We start from the raw sequence: 22,558 nt of genomic DNA on the forward strand, positions 1-22,558 counted from the left end.
TGCTTGTTTTATTTAGCCGGGCACCTCGTTGTGTTCATTGAAGACCCCGCGCACCCACTCTAAACAAATCATGCAAAAGGGGACAAGCATGTGCTGGTGGGTATACATTTACAAAGCGTGGAAAAATAAGCACAATGAGTTGTTGGAATATTTTATTGGATGCGAGATTGGCTCCACAAATGCATAGACTGTGTGTACATCACACCCACAGCAATAAAATGTGTAAATGGTTCAAAGCGGACAAGGATATCGCTGATCTGCATCCTTTTTTCAACCGTCTTCAGTTTTTTACACTCTGTCTGTCCTCGGCCTTATCAATGTCCTCAGACACCGAAAATAAGCACAATGAGTTGTTGGAATATTTTATTGGATGCGAGATTGGCTCCACAAATGCATAGACTGTGTGTACATCACACCCACAGCAATAAAATGTGTAAATGGTTCAAAGCGGACAAGGATATCGCTGATCTGCATCCTTTTTTCAACCGTCTTCAGTTTTTTACACTCTGTCTGTCCTCGGCCTTATCAATGTCCTCAGACACCGACGGTGCGTCTTGCTGTTAAAAGAACACGATTCGTATTCATTTCACCTTTATCAGTTAGTGTATCGCAAAACGGCCACCTGCTGTAACTGTCACAATACGAAGCACACCTTGCATCCTCTAACGCAGGGGTGTCAAACTCATTTTTGTCGCGGGCCACATTGTAGTGACCGTTGATGTAACATTTGAAGTGGCTGTATATCAATATCATCCATATGCGTATGAGTTGGTTTTAGGGCTACTGAAGGGAACATGTGAATCACACACTGTTCACAAATCAGAGCAGCTGTCGTTTTTCAGCTCTTTTCTGACATCTAGCGGTAACCACTGCAATTTACGTCAGTGTTGCCGTTGCGGTTTTTTTTTCGTAAACCACTGTGTCTTTCAAGCCAACTAAAACGTAAAAATGCTCTTGAAGCCTGCCAAATAAATGTTGCTGTGACTGAGGAGGGAGTGTGAATTAATAGCATTTAGAGTGGAACTTCTACAATGACAGCTTGAATTATTCCCAAAAATCAAATAACAATAGCGGCTTTTCGTATTGACTGCTGTGTGATGGGCTTGCACCGAATGACGATGAAAGAACTCATTTGAAAAAAGTAATGATTAAAAAAAAGTAAAAATAAAACGCTATCCCTTGCAACAAACCTCACAAATTGAAATACGGTTAACTTAGTTGTGAATAAACACTTCCGCACTGGATGACGTCATGCAAACCAATTCTGAGTCGAAATATTTTACGATGCAATTATTAAAAAAAAAAAAAATTACGATGCATCATTTATCAGTAGTCGACTCTCAATTATGTTTAGTCACTTCTTAATTCCTTTCCTACTCTGCCACTGCTTTTTCATGATCGTGCAAAGAGCTCATTATTATCACTTTATTTATTTGCAATTCTGGAAAATGCTTCATGATGCCAAGATGGTGACTTTAACTTGATTTATTATGAATAATATTAAAACCAAAAAAATTACACATTTTGGAGGTACCGGATTTTCTTTGGACAGAAACAACACAGAGAAATAGGGAAATGCGTAGGGAAATGCCTTCCATTTTCCAGTGTGACAGTGTACAGTGTTTTGGTTTTGTCAGCCCTTTGCATTTGTCTTGCAAAGTAAGACGTACTTCGGAAGGGAAATGTCACCTAAGGCACGAATGTTTTACATTGCGAAGCGTCTGCTTGTTTTATTTAGCTGGGCACCTCGTTGTGTTCATTGAAGACCCCGCGCACCCACTCTAAACAAATCATGCAAAAGGGGACAAGCATGTGCTTCCTTGCACCGAATGACTTGTCATGACATATTCAGAAAGATCAAACTGTTGAAGTATCGCATACGTCAAGTCATGTGCTGGTGGGTATACATTTACAAAGCGTGGAAAAATAAGCACAATGAGTTGTTGGAATATTTTATTGGATGCGAGATTGGCTCCACAAATGCATAGACTGTGTGTACATCACACCCACAGCAATAAAATGTGTAAATGGTTCAAAGCGGACAAGGATATCGCTGATCTGCATCCTTTTTTCAACCGTCTTCAGTTTTTTACACTCTGTCTGTCCTCGGCCTTATCAATGTCCTCAGACACCGACGGTGCGTCTTGCTGTTAAAAGAACACGATTCGTATTCATTTCACCTTTATCAGTTAGTGTATCGCAAAACGGCCACCTGCTGTAACTGTCACAATACGAAGCACACCTTGCATCCTCTAACGCAGGGGTGTCAAACTCATTTTTGTCGCGGGCCACATTGTAGTGACCGTTGATGTAACATTTGAAGTGGCTGTATATCAATATCATCCATATGCGTATGAGTTATGTCTACTTACCACAGAACCATCTTCTTCCTTGTTGAATGAACATGTCAGCCATTTCTTGTACTCCTCCCTAACCTAAATGCCAGAAATGGAATCCGACTTTTACAATACCCAAAACATTTTACAAACTCTTTTAACACTAAAGTGACGCGTTTTTGTTTTTTTTTTGTTTTTTGGGATCAGTCGCCACATGCAATGTGTATAACCGGTCATCGGTGGGGTCTGACCTCCTTGTTGAGCACACAGTGTACAATGTAGAGGAAGGTTCCCTGCTGGGAGTTCAGAAGGATGAAGAGGACGTGGAAGAAAAGATTGCTCTGGTATAGTCCAAGAATCCACGGACAGCCCAAGATGACAAACTGCGCCACGATCTTAAAAATAATCAACCTGCAAAAAAATTAATAAATAAATAAATAAATAAATTTAAAAAAAAAATAAATAAGTGTGTCCAAAAAAAGTTTGTAAAGGTATCCTATATTTAGAATTGTTTGGTCTAAAAGTTGAGAAGCAGAATTCCGTTTCATTCACTGTGTTCTTCATCAATGCCAATGATGACAAGCTCGGTGATAAATCCCTCCCTATCTAGTTTTGCAAACCAAGCATTAGTCCGTGTAATCATGCTTCATAGTATGGACGCTATGATGTGCTGTGAACAGATAAAAGGCAAGCGCTCTCATTTGAAAGTGTCTAATTCCTGGAATACAAAATCACCTTGTGTCTCTGGACTGCGAGACGTCACTTCTCATGTCGGCCAGAGTAGGTCTTAAACTCCATAACGTAGCACAGAACAAGATGACGTTAAGCTGGTGGAAGAAGCACAAGTCACACTGAACTTGGAATCACATCGGTGATATCTCAAAAGACGTTTATTTTGAAAGCTACGTTTGCGATTCGGGAATTTGCTTCAGAAAAGCACTCACTGCAAGGACAGTAATGACAGGTCCCGATCCAGCCCAGTTGAAGTTGCGCTCTTGCGATAGCCAGCAGCTGAAATTCACCCCGACATTAGCCTGTTTTTTCTTGTATGCCACTGTTACACATGACTCTTGAAGAAACACACACACACGCGAGTGTGTATTTCACTGCTCATGCGACTCACTCCTCGGAAATTGTGGCTCCATATCCATCGGAGTACACCAGCGCAGAAACACCCACGATCACGAACGGAACACCGTAGCCGATCGAGTAGAGCGAGAGCCTGGGAAGTCCATCTCGCTGGATCACCTGCACCCTGGAGAGCTTGCGGACCAGCAGGTGTAGCTGCAAGGCCTCCAGCAGCATCCACACAAAGCTTGCGACCACAAAGAAGTGGAGGAGTCCCGCTATGACGGTGCAGGCCAGCTGTGGAGACATCGGGAATAGCCATCAGGAGAGTTGTCAAACGTTGACAACAAAACACCAAACATCCTCCATCTCCAATAAATAATTACATTGTGATCTGAGTGGAATGAATTATGGCCAGTTCGAAACAGGAGTCGGTGTTCGCGCTTCCGTTTGAAAGCAAAAGGAAATTCCAGGGTGTCAATCAGAGGCACAGGTGTGCCTCATTGAACATGAATGGGACTGGTTAATTGTGAGCCACGTCTCCATTATGACGGGGTGTGCATACTTACGCAACCACATTATTTTAATTGTTTATTCCCTCTTGAAACGATTTGTTAAGTTGGGAAATGATTTATCTTGGTATCGTATTTTTTATATATATTTTTTTCCATAGGACAAAAACTGAATAGGGGTGTGTAGACTTCCATCCATCCATTTTCCGATCAGGCTTATCCTCCTCACGAGGGTCGGGGGTTGGGGGGGGGGGGGGCTGTAGCCTATCCCAGCTGTCTTCGGGTCGTAGGTCGGGGACACCCTGAACCAGTTGCCAGCCAAGGCGGGTGCTGTAGCCTATCCCAGCTGTCTTCGGGTAGTAGGTCGGGGACACCCTGAACCAGTTGCCAGCCAATAGCGGGGCACACAGAGGCGAACAACCATCCGTGCTCACACTCACACCTTGGGACAATTTAGAGTGTTCAATCAGCCTGCCATGCATTATTTTGGGAATGTGGGAGGAAACCGGAGTACCCGGAGAAAACCCACGCAGGCCCGGGGAGAACATGCAAACTCCACACGGGGAGGCCGGAGCTGAAATTGAACCCGGTACCGCTGCACTGTGAGGTCGGCGCACTAATCACTGGGCCACCAGGCTGCGGTGTGTCGACCCTTTTTTTTTTTAATACAGGTACCCACTTTATGCGGACTTGGCGTATGCAGCATACACGAAAGGTGTCTTTTTCCGCATCTGGCCACGTCTGTTGCACGTGATAGACTGCAGGTCTGTGTTTCGATGTACCTCATGTCGGACATATCTGTCGTTCCACAACAGCAGGAGATGGGACAAGGACAGGTTGAGACACAGGTGAAGCCGCGCCGTGTTGTTGATTTTGGGGTTCCAGCTACAAAGCAGAAAGGTGAGGATGGCCAACGCAAAGAAGAAGAGGCCGACGATGACGCACATCCGGTTCAGCCACTCTAGAAAAGAATCTTCCGGCGGCGGCTAAGAGAGAAAGGAAACTCCCAGTCTAAACCGGCCCAGTCTAAACGTCAACATTTGCTGTCAATCTTTCACAAACGGTCACACCTCGCCGATCTGCAGGATGAGGGCGAATGTGGAGAGATGAGAGCAGCTGCACACTGTGAAGTTTTCATTGGAGCGCGCAACCCAGCATCCGTCCACTGACCATCTCATTGTCTTGCTCGTTTCTCCCTTTTCCGTCTCCTCTCTTTTGTCCTCCCAGTAGACACAAGTCACCAAACCGGATTCGGGCAACATCTGATGAAACGAGAATCACCACGCCTAACCGAAAGGTTAGCAAACATTCCGCGGCGGATACGAAAAGAAGCGGCTTCGAACGAGACACGGAACCCTCTTGTGTTGAATGGTGAAGTTGACGGGCTCGCTGAGGTTGGAGTTGTTAACGGAGGGTAAGACGGCCGTGATCACGTCCGAGTACATCTCCGTCCGGTTCTCGGTTTGGAAATAACGATGACTGAGAAGACTCTCCAGACCTCGGAGTGTCATAAAGGCCACCGCGGCGGAACCTGGTGAAAAATCACAAAGAAGCAAACCCACGAATGACAACTCATTGAAGCGAAGGTTATGGCACGGGATAAAAGAGTTCACTTCGCAATTTCATTAGGATGAGAAACATGAGGGAAGAAAATTATCAGAATCTGATTCGGTCCAATCTCACCGTTGTTGTTTTTTGCCAGACTTTCGAGGTTAATGTCCATGCTGTTTCCATTTACGAAGAGGTGAGAGCCACTTTGGTCACCGCTGCCAGGCCCAATCGTCTCAAGGGTTAACGCTATAGCACACAAAAAGGTTTGGAATATATTCGTTCCATCAAACAACGTGCAGTAGAATGCCGTGAAGGTGAGAATTTCATACCCACTGTCGAACTGTTCATGGTCGTCGTGCTTTCATTCCGGCCCGGCGACACCATGGCGCTCACGAGGCGATCCGAAATGGCCAGGATCTTACTTCCCGTCTCTCCATCTCCTTCGCTGCTCACCTTGATGGCCTCGGCCCGCGGTCCGACACCCGACACCTCCTGTCGCGCATGTCGAAAGCAAGAAGCCGGTTGCAAAGCGTCAAGAAGGTTTTCCGGCAAAAACTGAAGCCGGTTGAATTGTGGAACTCGTACCATCGATGCCGAAAAGCTGTTGGCCACTGTCTAAGGAGAGAAAAGCAAAAACTTAGAGGGTAGGAGTCACCAACATCATTGCAATCAAAGAAATACAAAGTAGCTCACAAGCTACGATTTGAGATTGTCATGAAAATGCGGTGAATGCTGATGCATGGATGCTGTCACCAATTTTACAAAAACATGTCGCTTTACTGACTGGCACTGGTAAAACGATATTTGTGTTGTTCAGAAGTTGTTGGTCCATGTTGTCGAGAAACGTTCTCTCTTTTGTCCGGCCCTGTTAACAAACGTAAGCAAATTTGAACTCATATAAACAGTGTCCAGAATACATGAGCGACTACGATTGTGTCATCCTTAACTTCCCTTACCACCGGAGGAATGATCGTATTGAGAATATCCCGAAGACCTGTGGTCAGGATCATCGAAAATCACCATATTCTCGAGGAGTATCGTGATGACATTGCAGTGTAATTCCAAGCTTACTTTTACAAAAGGAGACCCCAACAATCCATAAAATCCCAGTCGAAGGGTAAAAGCCATCTGGACAGGAACAATAGAATGTCCCGGGCGCATTAGTACACACGGTTTGAGAACCGCATATATCAGGTGCCTCGCTGCATTCATCTATATCTGTACAAAAAAAATAATAATTAAAAATTGCACATTAAAACATATCAATAAACAAATAAATAAATAAAATTGATTTATTCATAGATTAAATATAGTTCAGAGCTCGTCAAGTGATATTTGACAAGTTGCACGCACACACCTGTGCAAGGGTTGGCATTGCTGGCAATCACTTCCGGGTTGTTCAGCCGGTAACCGTGGAAACAGGTGCAAATATAGGAGCCCACGGAGTTTTGCACTCATCTATATCTGAACAGACAAAAAAAAATAAATAAAATTGCACATTAAAATACATCAATCAATCAATCAATCAATCAATCAATCAATCAATCAATCAAAATAGATGTATTCATAGATTAAATATAGTTCAGAGCTAGTCAAGTGACATTTGACAAGTTGCACGCACACACCTGTGCAAGGGTTGGCATCGCTGGCAATCACTTCCGGGTTGTTCAGCCGGTAACCGTGGAAACAGGTGCAAATATAGGAGCCCACGGAGTTTGTGCAGTTGGAATCAGGACCACAGATCGTGGCGTCTTCGCTGCACTCGTCGATATCTGACAAGCATAAATTGCACACACACAAACAAAAAGGGGGATGGGGGGGGGGGTCATCTGGACACCATGAGTAACACGCATCCGCCTGGATATCACAAAGTAAGACAAGTTCCCAAATCGATGTATTCATAGATTAAATATAGTTCAGAGCTAGTCAAGTGACATTTGACAAGTTGCACGCACACACCTGTGCAAGGGTTGGCATCGCTGGCAATCACTTCCGGGTTGTTCAGCCGGTAACCGTGGAAACAGGTGCAAATATAGGAGCCCACGGAGTTTGTGCAGTTGGAATCAGGACCACAGATCGTGGCGTCTTCGCTGCACTCGTCGATATCTGACAAGCAGAAATTGCACACACACAAACAAAAAGGGGGGTGGGGGGTTCATCTGGACACCATGAGTAACACGCATCTGCCTGGATATCACAAAGTAAGACAAGTTCCCAAATCATAATCAATTTTAATCTTATATTTTTTTTAAAACGGCCTTGTCTGGAAATTTGAATGACTAATTTGGCTTACGAAGGGGATTTTATCACTCCCCCCACAGCGTGAAAGTTTACCAAGACAAATGTTTTCGGTGCTGGGTGGCTTGTCCTGCTCAGTTGGGGAGAAGCCCGCTTGACACACGCAGGTATAAAGGCCGGGTGTGTTGATGCATTCCGAGTGTGGACCACAGAGCAAAGGATCCAAGCATTCGTCAATATCTGACAATGAAACAAACAAACAAAAAAATATTTTAGATTGTGAGGAAAAATGTATGGTCACATTTTAGTCCTGAAATAAAGCAAGCTTAACGTTGGATGGATCATTGATCAAACATTCTGCTTCACGGATCGGTTACAAAAGAGTTGAGGATCACATGTGGAAACGAATAACATGGACAATTTGAAGACAAAGATTGTAATCTCACAGTTTGTAATCTCACAGTGACTCACAGTATCATATCATTAAATTATTGTGAAAGACACTTGGTTGATGATGAGGATCCAAACATTCGTCAATATCTGACAATGAAACAAACAAAAAAAATATATAAGATTGTGAGGAAAAATGTCTGGTCACGTTTTAGTCCTGAAATAAAGCAAGCTTAACGTTGGATGGATCATTGATCAAACATTCTGCTTCACGGATCGGTTACAAAAGAGTTGAGGATCACATGTGGAAACGAATAACATGGACAATTTGAAGACAAAGATTGTAATCTCACAGTTTGTAATCTCACAGTGACTCACAGTATCATATCATTAAATTATTGTGAAAGACACTTGGTTGATGATGGCCCAAACCCGAGGCGAGAGATGATTTCGGTCCACAGATGGACAATGACGGGGTTGATGCGACATTTTTGTTTGATTGCAACTTACACAATAACGATGTCTCTCACGTCTAAACATTGATGTTACATTTTTTTTGTTTTGTTTTGTTTTTTTTTGGGGGGGGGTTCAATACGCTAATGGAGATGCAACTTTTTAGAGGGTCATAATGGAACAAAAAAAAAAATAATTTTTTGTAACTGCTCATGTCTCATGAGAGAAAGATTGTAATCTCACAGTTTGTAATGTCACAGTGACTCACAGTATCCTATCATTAAATTATTGTGAAAGACACTTGGTTGATGATGGCTCAAACCCGAGGCGAGAGATGATTTCGGTCCACAGATAGACAATGACGGGGTTGATGTGACAGAAGAAGAAGATGCAACTTTTTCGAGGGTCATAATGGAACCAAAAAAAATAATTTTTTGTAACTGCTCATGTCTCATTTCCAAGTAAAAGGCACTCAATTCACGCCATGGTTTGAATGATTTTCTTATATAATTTACTTGCACATTTCAATACAGATGAAACAGTCAAACGACAACAACGATAATAATAATAATAATAATAATATTAATAATCATAATAATAAAAATCATGCTATACCTTGGCAAATAGGAATGGCATTTCTCATGTTCTGGTAACCATCATTGCATTGACATTGATAACTTCCTGCCTCATTCAAACACGTCCCATCATCACCACACACGTTTTCAAGACACTCGTCGATATCTTGCAGGGAAAAAAAAAAAAGAAAAGAACAAAAAAGGAGAGAAAGAGACTGGATCAGCTTGTACTTGTACAGTAGATAACGGCATCACGGAATGTGAATTAAAAAAAAAACATTTGCAAACAGTACCTATGCATGCGTTCTCGCCTCCAGGCGGTTGTTCCGGATTTGTTGCGTTGTATCCGACCAGACAGCTACAAGTGTATGCTCCGATTGTGTTATTACAATCGGAATTACTTCCACAAACATCTCCCGTACACTCGTCGATATCTATTGAAAGATATACAGGCATGTCATGGTAATGCCATTTGACATTTTTTTTCATACTTGTCGCCCCTCCCCCCCAATTAATAAACAAGGAAGGACTAAAACAAGCATGCTGAGATGCGTTTATTTACCGGTGCAGCCGTACGAATCCATTGTGGGCAGATGACTTGGGAGTAATTCGTACCCGTTCACGCAAGTGCAGCCTCCATCGCTGTTGCACTGTGCGAGTGGCCCACAAGAATCGTTTCTACAAACAGAATGGTCTGGAAAAAAAATTAAAACACACACACACACACACATGATCAAACAAAGAAAATGAACACAGCGATGACGTGAATCATTAAAAGTTTGGACTATCTTACAGGTTATAAAGCCAGAAGTGGACACTGGGTGACTTCTCGGTTTTAATATGTAGAATTCTCCTGGACAGAATACCACATCCACTACGAAGCTGGAACTGTCACACGATCCACTATGAATATAGCCAGTCCCAGTGTAAGCCGTTGCGGATTCCTCGGTAGGATATCCAAACGAAAAACGGGTCGGGTATTGGAAACCACCACGAGGTGCCGAGTGGCAGCCTTCCACGATTCTGTCCCCACCGATTCCAGTGAAGCGTGACCACTGACTCGAAAGGTGGCCGTCGTCGCGCGGATAGCCGCTGAAGGACGAAGATGCGAAGGCCACGTTGCGAGACGGTTCGGTCACGTTGACGTAGTTGTCACAAGAACCTGTGTGAGATCGGAAGACGTCGTGATGGTTGCATCTCATCCCGGTGGCAAACGCAAAGTATCGTTGGACCTACCGGGAGGGAAAACGCAATGTCCGGGGATGAAGAATGATCCTTGGAAAAAAAGAAAAAAACGGTAATTACAGGCCACATAGACAGACAACTAATCACGCTTGCATTCACGCTGCGACTGAGTGGAAACGGAAGCCACACTGTCTGCACCATCTTCTATACAAAAATCCAGCAGAGGAAGGCTGACACCTCACGAACGCCGCAGGTCATTTCAAGTGAGTTGCCAACTCCAGAGATTGTCAAGTGTCTCGCGATCATCATCAAACAATATCATATCATCCAAATGAACTCACCCAGGAGAAGAGCAAAGGCGCAGCGGTTCATGATGACAAGAAAACGCAGCTGTAAACCTCAGCGACTCAAAAGACGTTTGATAAAGCAGCCAACAGCTGCGCTCTTGGTGCCTTGTCACGATGCAAAAACCAATGCAAATGTATCTGGTTGTGATTTAAGAGGCAAGGTTCGGGGAGTGGGTACTTTTTAAAAAAAAAAAAATTTACTGAGGGTTTTTGTGGCGATGGTGGCGAATGATGGAAGATGTAAAAATGTCATCAAGACGGAACAACGAAAAAAAAGAAATATATTATTTGTGATCTTGTATGCACATATCCATCCATCCGTTTTACGATCCGCTTTATCCTCACAAGGGTCGCGGCCAGCCAATCGCAGGGCACATAGAGACGAAGAACCATCCGCGCTCACACACACACACCTAGGGGCAATTTTGAGGGTTCAATCGGCCTGCCATGCAAATTTTTGGAATGCGGGAGGAAACCGGAGTACCCGGAGAAAACCCACGCAGGCACGGGAATAACATGCAAACTCCACGCGGGGAGGCCGGAGCTGGAATCGAACCCACGACCTCTGCACTGTGAGGTCGACGGGGCCGCCTATGCACATATGTGTAATAAAAATATAAATAACTTCTGCAGCTCATTTTTATTTCATTAAGTGTGCACGTTTACATCTCAAAAAAAAAAAAAAAGCATTTTTCAACTATTTTTAAAAGTCACCTCAGATTGAGGTTCATCCGAATACCATCCAGACGGCCATTTTCGAGCCGAACGATGACTCATTGCTACTGATGCTAATGATGTCAGGGCTCTGATGTCTTACACACAACGTGATGTCATTTATGACTAATTAGGTATTACGACGCCGAGGGGGATTGTGTAATTGCAAGAATGCGGGAAGGATCCCCCCGGGGGCAGGTTCGTAAGACTGCCGTGTCTACTGTATGTTTGCATTGCGGCGAATGCGCGCGTATGGCCGAAAGGCACATCGACGGCCATGATTTACAGACATGGTTCAGAAGAATATGACTGCTGTACATGCGGAGGCATATCACAGCGAGCGGCTAACATTGTCCAAGAGGTGATCAAATGACATCAGTTTTATCTTGCTCTTCACATGACGAGGGCTCGGATATTTCAAAAGCAAAAAAATTACCACTTTGTTAAACTTGATCAACAGGGATGTCAACCAATTTGATCCGGATGTCGCAACGGAGGAAAGTAACTCATGGTGGAACCGACTTTTGGGCTGTGAAAAAGTGGCCAGTTTTAATTGTCTGAGGAAATTAAGCCGACTCAAAACTGTGAAACCAAGCAATAAATGCATCTGTCTCTCAAAGACAAAACCAACAAGTCCAGAAAATGAGAGCCTGAGGTAACTACAAATTATTCTCCATTTGCCTTCCAATATAACAAAAACAACTTTGACTTTACTTGGCCCCACAGTTGCAATGGCTCAGAAATAGAATGCGCTGCAAGACGACAACACCATTTTTTTCAGTGGTGGGAATGTTGGAGGGTCAGTTTGACAAAACAAAAAAGCACCATCGCATTGACTCAATGAGTTGCACCTAATCTGATCTAAAACTTGCTTCTTTCTTCCAAAAGAGATTCTGTGTCTTCCCTGAACGACAGAGACTTCAAGAGCACGGTAGCTCCACCTCTCACCGGGACAGGGTGGAAGTGTGTGAAAGCCTGCCAGTGAAAAAGAAAGTACTGCAGGTGTCACTTCAAGAAGACAACCGAACCACGAGCACCTCATGTCACACAGAACTTCCTCCCAAAGAGTCGGATTGGGGCCCGACACAGAATACGGCTATCGTCCAAAGCCTCAGTGGTGAAAATCGCCCTCTGGAGTAAGTAAAGCGCTCTTCCATTCATTCAGAAAATGCTGACTTGCTTCAGAGTTGGAACTTTCTCCAGAAAAATGAGGCGGACGATTCATACAATTCAATCCATTTTACGTGCCGCTCGTTCTTTTAAAAGAGTTGCAAGGGTTAGGAGACTTGGACTGGTGGGGGCGTGGGGTGGTTGCCAGCAATCGAGCCTGTACAAGTTGCGTCAAAGTAAGCTATGTGAACTACTACACTCGCAATGTTCAGTCTGCTCAATCGATGTAAAAATTGGCTTTTCAGTCTAGTGTGATTTACAATTCACCACTCAGGTGCCATCACCAAATCACTGTCAAATGAAATTAAAAAATAATAATAATACAACCATTCGATTGCATTTGTCGTATTGGCTGCTGATCACTGCCTGGCACAGATTCTAATCCTGCACAATGAAAACCAAAAAAAGATTTCTTGCCTCAAGATATAAGCATGAAGAACAACATTCACGTCTGGTCTCCTTCAACAGGGATATCATCGAAGATGACATCACTCCCGTTAACAATAACAAGTGGCGCTGGTGGCGGAAGGTGAGTTTGACACAAAGCGCACCATGTGATGCAATGCATTCGTACTCAGTGTTAGCGGTTTTCAAGAGTATTGAGAATTCTGAGAAATTGACAGCGCTCTTGGTTATCTTCAGTGATAATAGCAAGATATGCACTTGATGACATTCATTATTAAAAACAACAACAACTTAGTTCATTCGTCCATTTTCCATACTACTTATTCTTTTTGGGGTTATGGGAGCTGGAGCCCGGAAAAGATGCAAAATGTATCCAATATGGAGCTCAAAGCAGATTGAAATTTGTCATTTGCACAGAGAGGTCAAGTGGCGCCCAATCCTAAGGAACAATGCCATCCAAAGCAGAGCCTCAACTCTTCTCACCAGGAAAAGCCTGTGGTGTTGGGAGGCCTCGAGGAAAGGAAGACAAGTTGGAAGATGAGGAGGAAGAAATACAATCAAACCGTACAAGCCACATCCATCACGCCAACCCTCAGACTTCAGCAGCTCAAATATCTTGGGTGGGTCTACCAATTTGTCGATTTGTGCCTTTGCTCACACCTCGAGGGTCTGGTGATCAGTCCAGAGCGTAGTGCACCCTGCGCCCTAAATGAACTGCAATAGGGTCGATTGATGGAATGATAGGTCGATAGCACATCTCCTCCCAAGAAATTAACTGGGAGGAAGAAAAGTTAGATTTTCGGTTTTGCCTTTCAGGCTTCCTAACCCGGCACAGATCTGCTACATGAACGCCAGCCTGCAGAGCCTCCTGACTCTGGAGGATTTTGTTGAAGGCATCAACTGTCAGAAGCCGGTCTGGAGTTTAAGTCCTGAGGCTGCGCTCATAAGGTAAGGCGTAGAAAGACGTACGGACGGTAGGTCTGATTGCTAGTGGCACACTCTACACTCACATTCTTTGGTTTTGCCCTCTCCAGATCATTTATGAACATCAGCGCATGTCACAGCTCCAGAAATATCGAGCTGAAAATCCGCTGCCTTTATGCATTCAAGAACACCGTCTCCCTCTTGGCGCCGGAGTTTCAGGATCTCTGCCAGAAAGTAACGACATTCAGGAGTGGATATGGGTTTTGTTTTGTTTTGTATTCCATTTCATCATCCGCGCACGCATTCTTACAGGATGCACACGAGTTCCTGACATCTGTACTTGATCAAATAAGAAATCTGAAGCTGGCGCAGCAGAAACTGGCCACCAAGATGGGAAAAGCCTACTACTGTCCCGTGGAAGAGCACTTTGTGTTCAAGATGCAGAACATCAGGATGTGCTTGAGGTAAAATTACAAAAATAAATCACATCACCCACAGCCAAACGAGTGTTGGCCTCCGCCACATCCAAGGAATTTTCCCGTACCTTAGATGTAACATGACATTTTCCAAAGAGGAGGAATTTACAAACCTGTCCCTGGACCTGCTACCCGGTTGTGGAACAGTGGAGGAAATGCTTCAAAATTACCTGAAGGTAACCAAAGACATAAGACACCCAGTGACTTGTTGCTGGCCAATCCAAGGGAGTGAAAGAAGGCTATTCTCCGGCTTTTGTGCAGAAGACACAGGTGGAGTTTCAATGTGAGTGTGGTTCCAACACATCATTGCAGAACGCTTCCTTTATTAGCCTTCCAAGGTAAATCACATTTTATCCACCTCTAGAATGACTTCATATCTGAAAACGACTGAAACAGGAAACCCTGTGAGTCGTGTATTGTAGATGTTAAAAAACTAGCTATTCCCTTCCCCCGCTTAGTTATTAATCAGTCTCCCCCCCCCCACCCCCATCTTACAGAGTGCTGGTCTTGCACCTGAAGCGCTTTGTATTTTTTTCAGTGTTTGGGTCAATAAAGGTCCGCCGGCCTGTTTCGCTTTCCAAGGACCTGGTGCTCCCATCGAAACTGGTAATGTGAGACAACAACAACCTGAAAGCAACAAGTTATGCATGAAAAATCTGTGAAACTCACATTCAGACTGTCGGTTCTTTACAGGGTGGGGCCTGCTACAGTTTGGTGAGCATCATCAATCACAATGGCTTTACAACAAGCAGCGGTAAGATAATCGATCTAACTATGCTTTTTTTTTTTTTTCCATTCACAAGATTACACAACTAAACATAACCAATTTTGTGCACGTGAACATCCTCATTCAAGAAAGAGGCTGATATTTCAATGTTATTTAGGGCACTACATCAGTGATGGAGTGGATCCAGCAGTGGAAGAGGAGGACCTGACGGATCGCTGGCTTACCTACAATGACCTAGATGTCCAAGAAACAAGTTGCGCCTCTGTATGCGACAAGCGGCAAACTACTGCCTATGTCCTATTTTACAGAAGGCATGAGTAGGACGAGCAACTCAAACACCGCAATGGTGATAGGTGCTTTGCTCCACTCTTACTCCTAGGGTCAAGTACCCAAAAATCGGCTGAGGCGGCTGGAATTGCTGGCCCTAACTCCAAGGGGTACATTACAGTATGTAAGCACTGGTATGTGACATGTTTACAAGGAATGTTTCTCTGTTCGAGTCACTCCGTCTCAAATATTTTACAAATGTGTCAGAGTTGACTATTTTTACCATTTTCTATATTTAACTCGTGATCTCGTACTACGGAACCTTTGTTCGTACTTGTTTCCAACCCGCAACATTAACGCACGGACCGAAGAGTGCACCGTTAAATTTCCGCCGTGCCAACAAACGCATCGTCTTTGAGTATGCACATCGTAAATATAATTTACCTTTCTGTTTCCTCTTAGGTATAACGTAAGTTAGTAATGTCCATAAAATGCCGTAGAACATCGATGGCATCGTTGCAGTTGATTTAGAATCGGTATCTTAAATTGATGGCGCAAACAGTACCGCCCAGTGAATTATAAATATATTTTCCGATGCGTAAAATTAAATTGGAAATCTTTAAAATATTCAGGCAATTAATTTTCCTAAGCGAAGGCGCCGCGTGAATTACTTGAAAGGTTGTCGAGTGCCAAAATAACATGCTGACCTAAATTGTGTTCAAGATTAGTTTAATGTCTTTCTCTAAAGCGGCATATTGGTTTCGTGTCTTTACATAAAGCAGTAAATATTCGTGTCGAAATCGTATTTGTTTTCCTTGGTCGAAATAACAAACACGTTAACATTTGGCACTATTTAATACCGAACCAGCAATAAAAATAATAAATAATGAATAAACACCAAGTATGCATACTGGAGTAATGATGATCTCATCTCAATTTACTCACAAATGAATTACTCGGTGTGACTTTTTTTTTTTAACACAAAGCTACTTAACACACACGAAGCCTTGATTTATTCTTAATTGTTAACCATACTTCTACTTTTCTCTTTGAAGTGTACCTCGAAGTTGGAGTCAAAATAACAAATCATGGCATCGCTGGTGAGTAATGGTTTATGGCGTGGTGACATGAAGCTTCCCTCTAACTGCAATCATTGGGACTTATTTTTATTTTGTTACAATGTATTTGGTCGGCTACTGATTTGGGAGATAGGGGAACAATGGAACACTGTCAGAAAAACTGCTTGTGTTACAGGGGAGCAGCAGTTCTTCCGGCACTGAATACATTGTGCGAGTGCCTAAGTGAGTAACACACAGCGGCATTCAATGTCCTGTAGATAATCACGAGAACATACCTGGATCCCGAAATGTGACTTGTTGTGCATCAATATATGTTGCTCAATCACTGATAGGCGTTTAAAAGAGTGTATTCGTCCCCCCCTCCTCCCATCCCCCCATAGAAATACTAACAAGAAATACAACATCATGGCTTTTAACGCCGGGGATAAAGTCAACTGTTCAACGTGGACACAGGTAAGTTGAGCAATTGTTTACCTCCAATAATGTTGAGGCCCAATGGAATGACAGTCTTGGCGATTAGTGTTGACAGATAATCTCGTGTTGTGATTGCACCATAATATGAAGAGAATCTAAATTTTTAGTCATACCTATCTGAACCCCTTCCCTCAGGCTCGTATGGAGAGAGACATGAGTGCTCGGAAGATATATGGTGAAGAAGAGACACCGGAGGGGGCAGCTGGCAGCGAGTTTGGCAAAAAGCAGCGCGAGGAGGCGCGGCGGAAGAAGTTTGGCATTGTCACGCGGGAGTTCAAACCGGAGGACCAGCCTTGGATTCTTAAAGTCAACGGCAAGGCTGGAAAAAGGTGTGATGGAAAAACACTTTATCCTTTTACCGTTGGCCATAACTTCTAATCATTAGAACGAAACCTCAACGACCCTCTCTCTCTGCCTGTCGATACAAGGTTCAAAGGTCTGAAAAAGGGCGGCGTCACAGAGAATGCGTCCTACTACATCTTCACCCAGTGTCCCGATGGAGCCTTTGAAGCCTTCCCTGTTCACGGCTGGTACAACTTCACTCCGGTGGCGAAACACAGAACTCTCACTGCGGAGGAGGCTGAGGAGGAGTGGGGCAGGTGAGAGCGGGCAAAAGAGACGAGAGTGACAAAGTTCCTTAGTTTTCCTGCCGGTTCAGATAGTTCTTACGTTTTTGTTACACGCACAGGAGGAACAAGGTGGTGAACCACTTCAGCATCATGCTCCAGCGACGTCTCCGCGAGCAAACGCAGGGTGACGAGGAGGAGGAGGAGAGCGAGAAATCGGCCAAGAAGAAGAAGGGCGGCGGTCGAGGTGGCGACCTGCGCATCCACGACATGGAAGATGACTTTGAGATGAGCAGCGATGACAGCGACAACAGTCTGGGCGAAGGTTGTGGAGGAGCGCCCTCGACGGAAACACAAGTCCCTGCTGGCGGGCAACATGCATCATGAACATAAACGTTGTTGCTTTTAGATGGAGAAGGCAAGACCAAAGCAAAGAGTGAAGCGGGGAAAGGAAAATCAAAGAAGAAGAAGAAGAACAACGACAAAGAGGCTTTGGAAGACAGCGATGATGGTGACTACGAGGGTCTCGAGGTGGATTACATGTCAGATGAAAGCAGGTCAGATCCGTAGCATGAAATCTTTTTTTTTTTCTTCTTCTTCTAAATTATTTTTTTACTCAAAATGTAGGATTTCTTTACATAAGACCCGCTGCGCACCAAGCGACACGGCCAAATGCGACTTAAATGGACCGTCGTGAAAAAAAAAAATAACAGTTGGCGAATCAAATTGTATTTGTATTTATTTATTTGTAATTGAACCACTAAAACATGGTGTGATTGTCAATCAAAAATCGGATTGTTCCAAAAATGCCTTTTAATAAATAATTTATTTTGTCCTCTACAAGCAGTTCGGATGAAGAACCTGAAAAAGGAAGGCCCAGTAAAGGAGAAGACATCCCTAAAGGTCAACGCAGTATATCATGACGGTCAAACGTTTCAGAGATATGTCGTCTGTGATTTTACTTTTTTTTTTTTTTTTAACTCAACAGGGATTGATGAGGCCTCAGAAAGTGAGGAAGAGAGCGAAGAGGAGAAACAGAACGAGGAGGAAGCAAAGGAAGAGGAGGAGGAAGAGGAAGGAAAGAAAACACCAGCACAGGCAGAAAAGAAGAAGAAAAAAGGTACACGCCTCACAGGGACAAAACCTTAGCGGTTGTCTCCAAAATGTACTTATAGTATTTAAAAAATCAACAACAACAACCCCCCCCTTTCACTGTGATGCTACAATAAGAAACAGATTTTAAATAAATACCGCTCTGATCTTTGAAAAACAAAAAAAAAAAAAACGTTTGCCTAATGGGAAGTGTGTTTTCACGTTTCGTAGACAGCAGCGGCGAATCAGACAGCTCGGACGACAGTGACATCGAGGGAGAAACGGCCTCCGCTTTATTTATGGTGGTTAGTGTGTGTGTGGATGAATAAGTGACTTTTTTTTTTTTGCTTCAAAATATAGATTGTCAGTTGGATGAAACATGACTGCAAAAAAAAAAAACAAACTAAATATTGAAGAGAATACGTGTACCCACAATGAATCTTCTTGTCCCTCCTCCTTTGTAGAAGAAGCGCACTCCTCCTAAGCGCGGGGGTGGACGCGGCTCTGCCGGGAGCTCCAGAACTGGCAGCCGGCCGGGAACGCCATCGATAGACTCCGCCGCAACCTCCAACACACTTCGCGCTGCTGCCAGCAAGCTAGAGCAAGGTGACTTCAAGCATGACCAGTTGGGATGTGTTACAAATATCTTAGAAATGATCTGCAAGGTCCAAAAATAGGTGTTTTTGTCCTATTTCCTACAAAATCAACAACACCCTATATGCCCCCGATATCTTTCCGGGGGCACGCTTTTCAATCGTTTCCATATTCTCATCAATAAGATCGGACTTTCCAACAGGTAAAAGACAGACGCAAGGTCCAGGGACCGACTCGCCAGCTGCCAAAAGGCTCAAGATGGACCCCAGCGGTCAGAGCCCTTGCCCCTCTGGGAAGAGCACGCCTCAACCCCCATCGGGAAAATCTACTCCCAGTTCCAGGTACCGTTTTATCGCACGTCTTTTTACACCTCCCTTGTTGTCACTTCATCTTGAAATTACAATCACGATAAATGAAACGGTGTTGGGAGCTGGCTTGAACTTGTCTTTGCCGTCCCGCCGCGCCCGCAGCGACGTACAGCTCACAGAAGAGGCGGTCCGCCGCTACCTAATCCGGAAACCGATGACCACCAAAGACCTGCTGAAGAAATTCCAGACCAAGCGCACTGGCCTGAGCAGTGAGCAGACTGTCAACGTGCTGGCGCAGATTCTGAAACGCCTCAACCCGGAGCGCAAAAACGTCAACGACAAAATGCATTTTTATCTCACGGAGTAAACGCGGGATGGGGGCGGGGCTAGAATAGGCTCCAGATCCCCTCTGACCCTTTTGAAGACTAGCGCTGGAGAAAATGGACAGAAGTGGATGGAGGGAAGTGGAGAATCATTTTGTAGTGTGTTTTCGTGATTATGACACCAAAGCTGGAGATTAATTGCTACACATGTAGGTGACATTTTTTTTTTTTCCATTAACGTCATGTATAGCAACAGAACTCGTGTTGAATGAAAAGAAACAATTGCTGTTCACAACTATGAACGTACATGATAGAATCAAGTTGTTTTCTAATAAAACTTACAAACCAATATAAGGGTCTTAGACGTCTTGTCTTTTTTTTAACGAAAGTATTTCAGTCGTTGTAGTGAATTTACAGAATCATAATATCGGTTTCACCAGCAAAGTGCCGACGTCAGGCCAAAACCTCCCATGTCACAATTTGGTAAATTTCACATTTATGCCATAAATCTGTACACTGAGCACAAATTATTGACCAATCTAAAGTGCTGAAAATGCTTACTGTCTTTGATGATGAAGTGTTAATGGTTGAAGAAAAAAAACAAGAGGTATGAGGATTCCACTTGATGAGGACAAAAGTTAACCTGAAACTAAAGGCTTTGGCTCAGTGTGCCCATAGTAGTTCGTTTCAAGCAATAACACTGGCGCAGTCAGACGCGGGTAAAAAAAAAAAAAACTGAACAGTACACCCAAAGAGCTTACTTCACTGGCATTCAAATATCTCATGTGAAAGCCTTCAGACAAGTACACGTTTATCTTCAACCACGGTTAAGTCAAAACGCCTCCACGTGTGACTTGAAATTACCTTACAGAGGACGGCACTTTTTGATAGCTGTTGTTACAAATTATTGACCAATGTAAAGTGCTGAAAATGCTTACTGTCTTTGATGATGAAGTGTTAATGGTTGAAGAAAAAAAAAAGAGGTATGAGGATTCCACTTGATGACGACAAAAGTTAACCTTAAACTAAAGGCTTTGGCTCAGTGTGCCCGTAGTAGTTCGTTTCAAGCAATAACACTGGCGCAGTCAGACGCGGGTAAAAAAAAAAAAAAGACTGAACAGTACACCCAAAGAGCTTACTTCACTGGCATTCAAATATCTCATGTGAAAGCCTTCAGACAAGTACACGTTTATCTTCAACCACGGTTAAGTCAAAATGCCTCCACGTGTAACTTGAAATTACCTTACAGAGGACGGCACTTTTTGATGTTGAGAAGTAATATTCAATAATGCATTTAATTGTGAAGGAGCCTGTTAATGTAATTCCATGAAAATATGGACTCAGAACATACTTGACACACCTAATACCGTATTTTTATCAAATACAAATCAAGTCTTGCACACATATCCAATGAAGGCCACTTACATTGTCTTTGGAGCTCAGGTAGAATTCATATCCCATCTGAGCTGAAGTGCATTTTAAGCCGGAAGGTTCCGACAAATAACAGCGATGCGTCGCTGTCGAGGCACTCTCTGTCCATTAAACAAAGACTCCTCATCTTTTAAGATCTCGTGAGTGAAGTCGTATCTGGCCCGGTCCCTGTAATATGAGAGGAGAGAGACATGAGTACCAAAGAGACTATAACCCCAAGTAATGTGCTTTCAGTGCTGAACCTTAGAATGTAGAGCGAGCGTCGAGGCAGCAGCATGTCTAGCCACTCACTTGGAGCATCATTTTTGACTAAGCGCATGACGCTATCTGAAAGAAGACTCAACCCGGTAATGGTGCTGCCACAGAACTGTAAAAAAAAACAAACAAACAAAAAAAACATACAATTACACAAAACAAGTGCACAGTTGTTTTCAGAGACTGTGCAGCTCCAATTGTCTTTGTGAAACTGAATGAAAGTTATTGACCTTGACACTGTCAATGTGAGGCTTGATATAGCCGGCTTTGTCCAGATCGAGGACGTGGACGGGCCCAAGAAGTGAGCTTCCAGAGGCAAACGCGACAGATCTGACACGGGCTATGATGGTCTGACACGCTGCCCCCCACATCACACGTTCGGTTTCTCTGTATCCATGAATAGCCTAAACCAGAGGAGGTGAATACAGAAAGCATGTTTGTGGGGCTTTCCGTTCGGCTATTAGGTAGTTTGCTTTGCAATTTGTTATCTTAGTCTTATCTATTTTAGGACTGAAACGATCTTTTTCGCCAACTCAATTCTACAGCGAGTCAGTGAAATTGAATTCAGGTATTATCTAAGAAATAGGACTTACGTCATCCCAGTGATCAAATTCGTAACGTTTCTTCTTCAAACCAGGTTCCAGCTCCCGCAGAAGTTCAGCCTCCTCGTGCTCGGTGATGAAGTCTGTCCTAACCTCCACCTGTGTCCCGACTCTGTGCACCAGATCCCGGCTTGACCCGACTATCACCAGCGGCCCTTCTCCTTCGGCTTTCAGGCCGCTGTCTGCCAAAGAGCTCGGATAACGAACGAGACTTTTGTAAAACGCTGCCTTAGGGACACTTTTCGCCACATTCAGTAACAGTGTCATATTCTTGTCCGAAATAAAAGCTTTGTTATGGTGTGTACAGGTCCAGTATTACGTTTTGTTTTTTTTTTTTGCTGTTCTGAGATTCATACATCAATTTAGGACGCCATATTGAAAATGCAATGCATTTTGGGTAACGTCGTCACATGAAAAATAGTGATAGTACAGTTATCCAATATGACCACACGAGGTCAGTAAATATCCTTATTTTAAGATCACGTCATTTTTCTTT

At 43.7% G+C, this 22,558-nt stretch overlaps 4 protein-coding genes and 2 long non-coding RNA genes across 14 annotated transcripts; 3 read left to right on the plus strand and 3 right to left on the minus strand.

Moving 5' to 3' along the window:
* Positions 1–1,725: 1,725 nt before the first annotated feature.
* LOC109527049 (adhesion G protein-coupled receptor E2-like) lies at positions 1,726–10,507 on the minus strand. Of its 2 annotated transcripts, none has more exons than XM_019888736.1 (22): positions 10,360–10,507; positions 9,917–10,285; positions 9,686–9,817; positions 9,417–9,557; positions 9,164–9,289; positions 7,802–7,945; positions 7,427–7,573; positions 6,539–6,685; positions 6,424–6,461; positions 6,252–6,332; positions 6,053–6,082; positions 5,797–5,959; positions 5,600–5,713; positions 5,272–5,447; positions 4,987–5,178; positions 4,699–4,902; positions 3,460–3,701; positions 3,281–3,347; positions 3,072–3,187; positions 2,588–2,747; positions 2,373–2,435; positions 1,726–2,147 (listed from the first exon to the last, which is right to left on the minus strand). In XM_019888736.1, exons 3-22 carry the CDS (start codon positions 9,705–9,707, stop codon positions 2,082–2,084), a joined length of 2,439 nt encoding a protein of 812 aa, XP_019744295.1. In that variant the 5' UTR covers positions 9,708–9,817; positions 9,917–10,285; positions 10,360–10,507; the 3' UTR covers positions 1,726–2,081. The 2 variants fall into 2 exon arrangements, with proteins under 2 accessions (XP_019744295.1, XP_019744296.1); XM_019888737.1 differs by having other exon boundaries at positions 3,072–3,163; positions 10,360–10,506.
* LOC109527050 (uncharacterized) lies at positions 6,829–7,259 on the plus strand. The gene is made up of 2 exons (XR_002170456.1): positions 6,829–6,889; positions 7,158–7,259. It is a non-coding gene; the product is annotated as an uncharacterized LOC109527050 (long non-coding RNA).
* Positions 10,508–11,358: 851 nt separating the features above from the next.
* On the plus strand, positions 11,359–16,636 carry LOC109527033 (ubiquitin carboxyl-terminal hydrolase 37-like). 3 transcript variants are annotated; one of them, XM_019888710.1, is made up of 10 exons: positions 11,359–11,730; positions 11,830–12,024; positions 12,096–12,168; positions 12,258–12,505; positions 13,008–13,068; positions 13,362–13,564; positions 13,761–13,892; positions 13,979–14,332; positions 14,418–14,520; positions 14,606–16,636. In XM_019888710.1, the coding sequence occupies exons 1-10, from the start codon at positions 11,660–11,662 to the stop codon at positions 14,684–14,686; spliced, it is 1,521 nt and encodes a 506-aa protein (XP_019744269.1). In that variant the 5' UTR covers positions 11,359–11,659; the 3' UTR covers positions 14,687–16,636. The 3 variants fall into 3 exon arrangements, with proteins under 3 accessions (XP_019744269.1, XP_019744271.1, XP_019744268.1); XM_019888712.1 differs by having other exon boundaries at positions 13,979–14,102; positions 14,181–14,332; positions 14,418–16,636; XM_019888709.1 differs by having other exon boundaries at positions 14,418–16,636.
* gtf2f1 (general transcription factor IIF, polypeptide 1) lies at positions 15,713–20,131 on the plus strand. 4 transcript variants are annotated; one of them, XM_019888705.1, is made up of 14 exons: positions 15,713–15,807; positions 16,394–16,438; positions 16,593–16,639; positions 16,798–16,870; positions 17,027–17,220; positions 17,320–17,490; positions 17,580–17,782; positions 17,867–18,014; positions 18,302–18,360; positions 18,446–18,577; positions 18,781–18,854; positions 19,014–19,155; positions 19,346–19,484; positions 19,614–20,131. In XM_019888705.1, exons 2-14 carry the CDS (start codon positions 16,427–16,429, stop codon positions 19,816–19,818), a joined length of 1,599 nt encoding a protein of 532 aa, XP_019744264.1. In that variant the 5' UTR covers positions 15,713–15,807; positions 16,394–16,426; the 3' UTR covers positions 19,819–20,131. The 4 variants fall into 4 exon arrangements, with proteins under 4 accessions (XP_019744264.1, XP_019744266.1, XP_019744265.1 ...); XM_019888707.1 differs by lacking the exon at positions 15,713–15,807 and having other exon boundaries at positions 16,320–16,438; positions 18,781–18,851; XM_019888706.1 differs by lacking the exon at positions 15,713–15,807 and having other exon boundaries at positions 16,320–16,438; positions 18,305–18,360.
* Positions 16,508–17,669, minus strand: LOC109527035 (uncharacterized). The gene is made up of 2 exons (XR_002170455.1): positions 17,561–17,669; positions 16,508–17,471 (listed from the first exon to the last, which is right to left on the minus strand). It is a non-coding gene; the product is annotated as an uncharacterized LOC109527035 (long non-coding RNA).
* On the minus strand, positions 18,897–22,387 carry alkbh7 (alkB homolog 7). 3 transcript variants are annotated; one of them, XR_002170453.1, is made up of 5 exons: positions 22,054–22,387; positions 21,691–21,864; positions 21,448–21,572; positions 21,200–21,373; positions 18,897–19,207 (listed from the first exon to the last, which is right to left on the minus strand). XR_002170453.1 is itself a non-coding variant. In XM_019888713.1 (4 exons), the coding sequence occupies exons 1-4, from the start codon at positions 22,327–22,329 to the stop codon at positions 21,253–21,255; spliced, it is 696 nt and encodes a 231-aa protein (XP_019744272.1). In that variant the 5' UTR covers positions 22,330–22,386; the 3' UTR covers positions 21,123–21,252. The 3 variants fall into 3 exon arrangements, 1 of the variants encoding a protein (XP_019744272.1); XR_002170454.1 differs by lacking the exon at positions 18,897–19,207 and adding an exon at positions 20,737–20,793; XM_019888713.1 differs by lacking the exon at positions 18,897–19,207 and having other exon boundaries at positions 21,123–21,373; positions 22,054–22,386.
* Positions 22,388–22,558: the final 171 nt, after the last annotated feature.

Source organism: Hippocampus comes, unplaced genomic scaffold (assembly GCF_001891065.2).
Source record: "Hippocampus comes isolate QL1 unplaced genomic scaffold, H_comes_QL1_v1.1 scaffold427, whole genome shotgun sequence".
Taxonomy (NCBI): domain Eukaryota; kingdom Metazoa; phylum Chordata; class Actinopteri; order Syngnathiformes; family Syngnathidae; genus Hippocampus; species Hippocampus comes.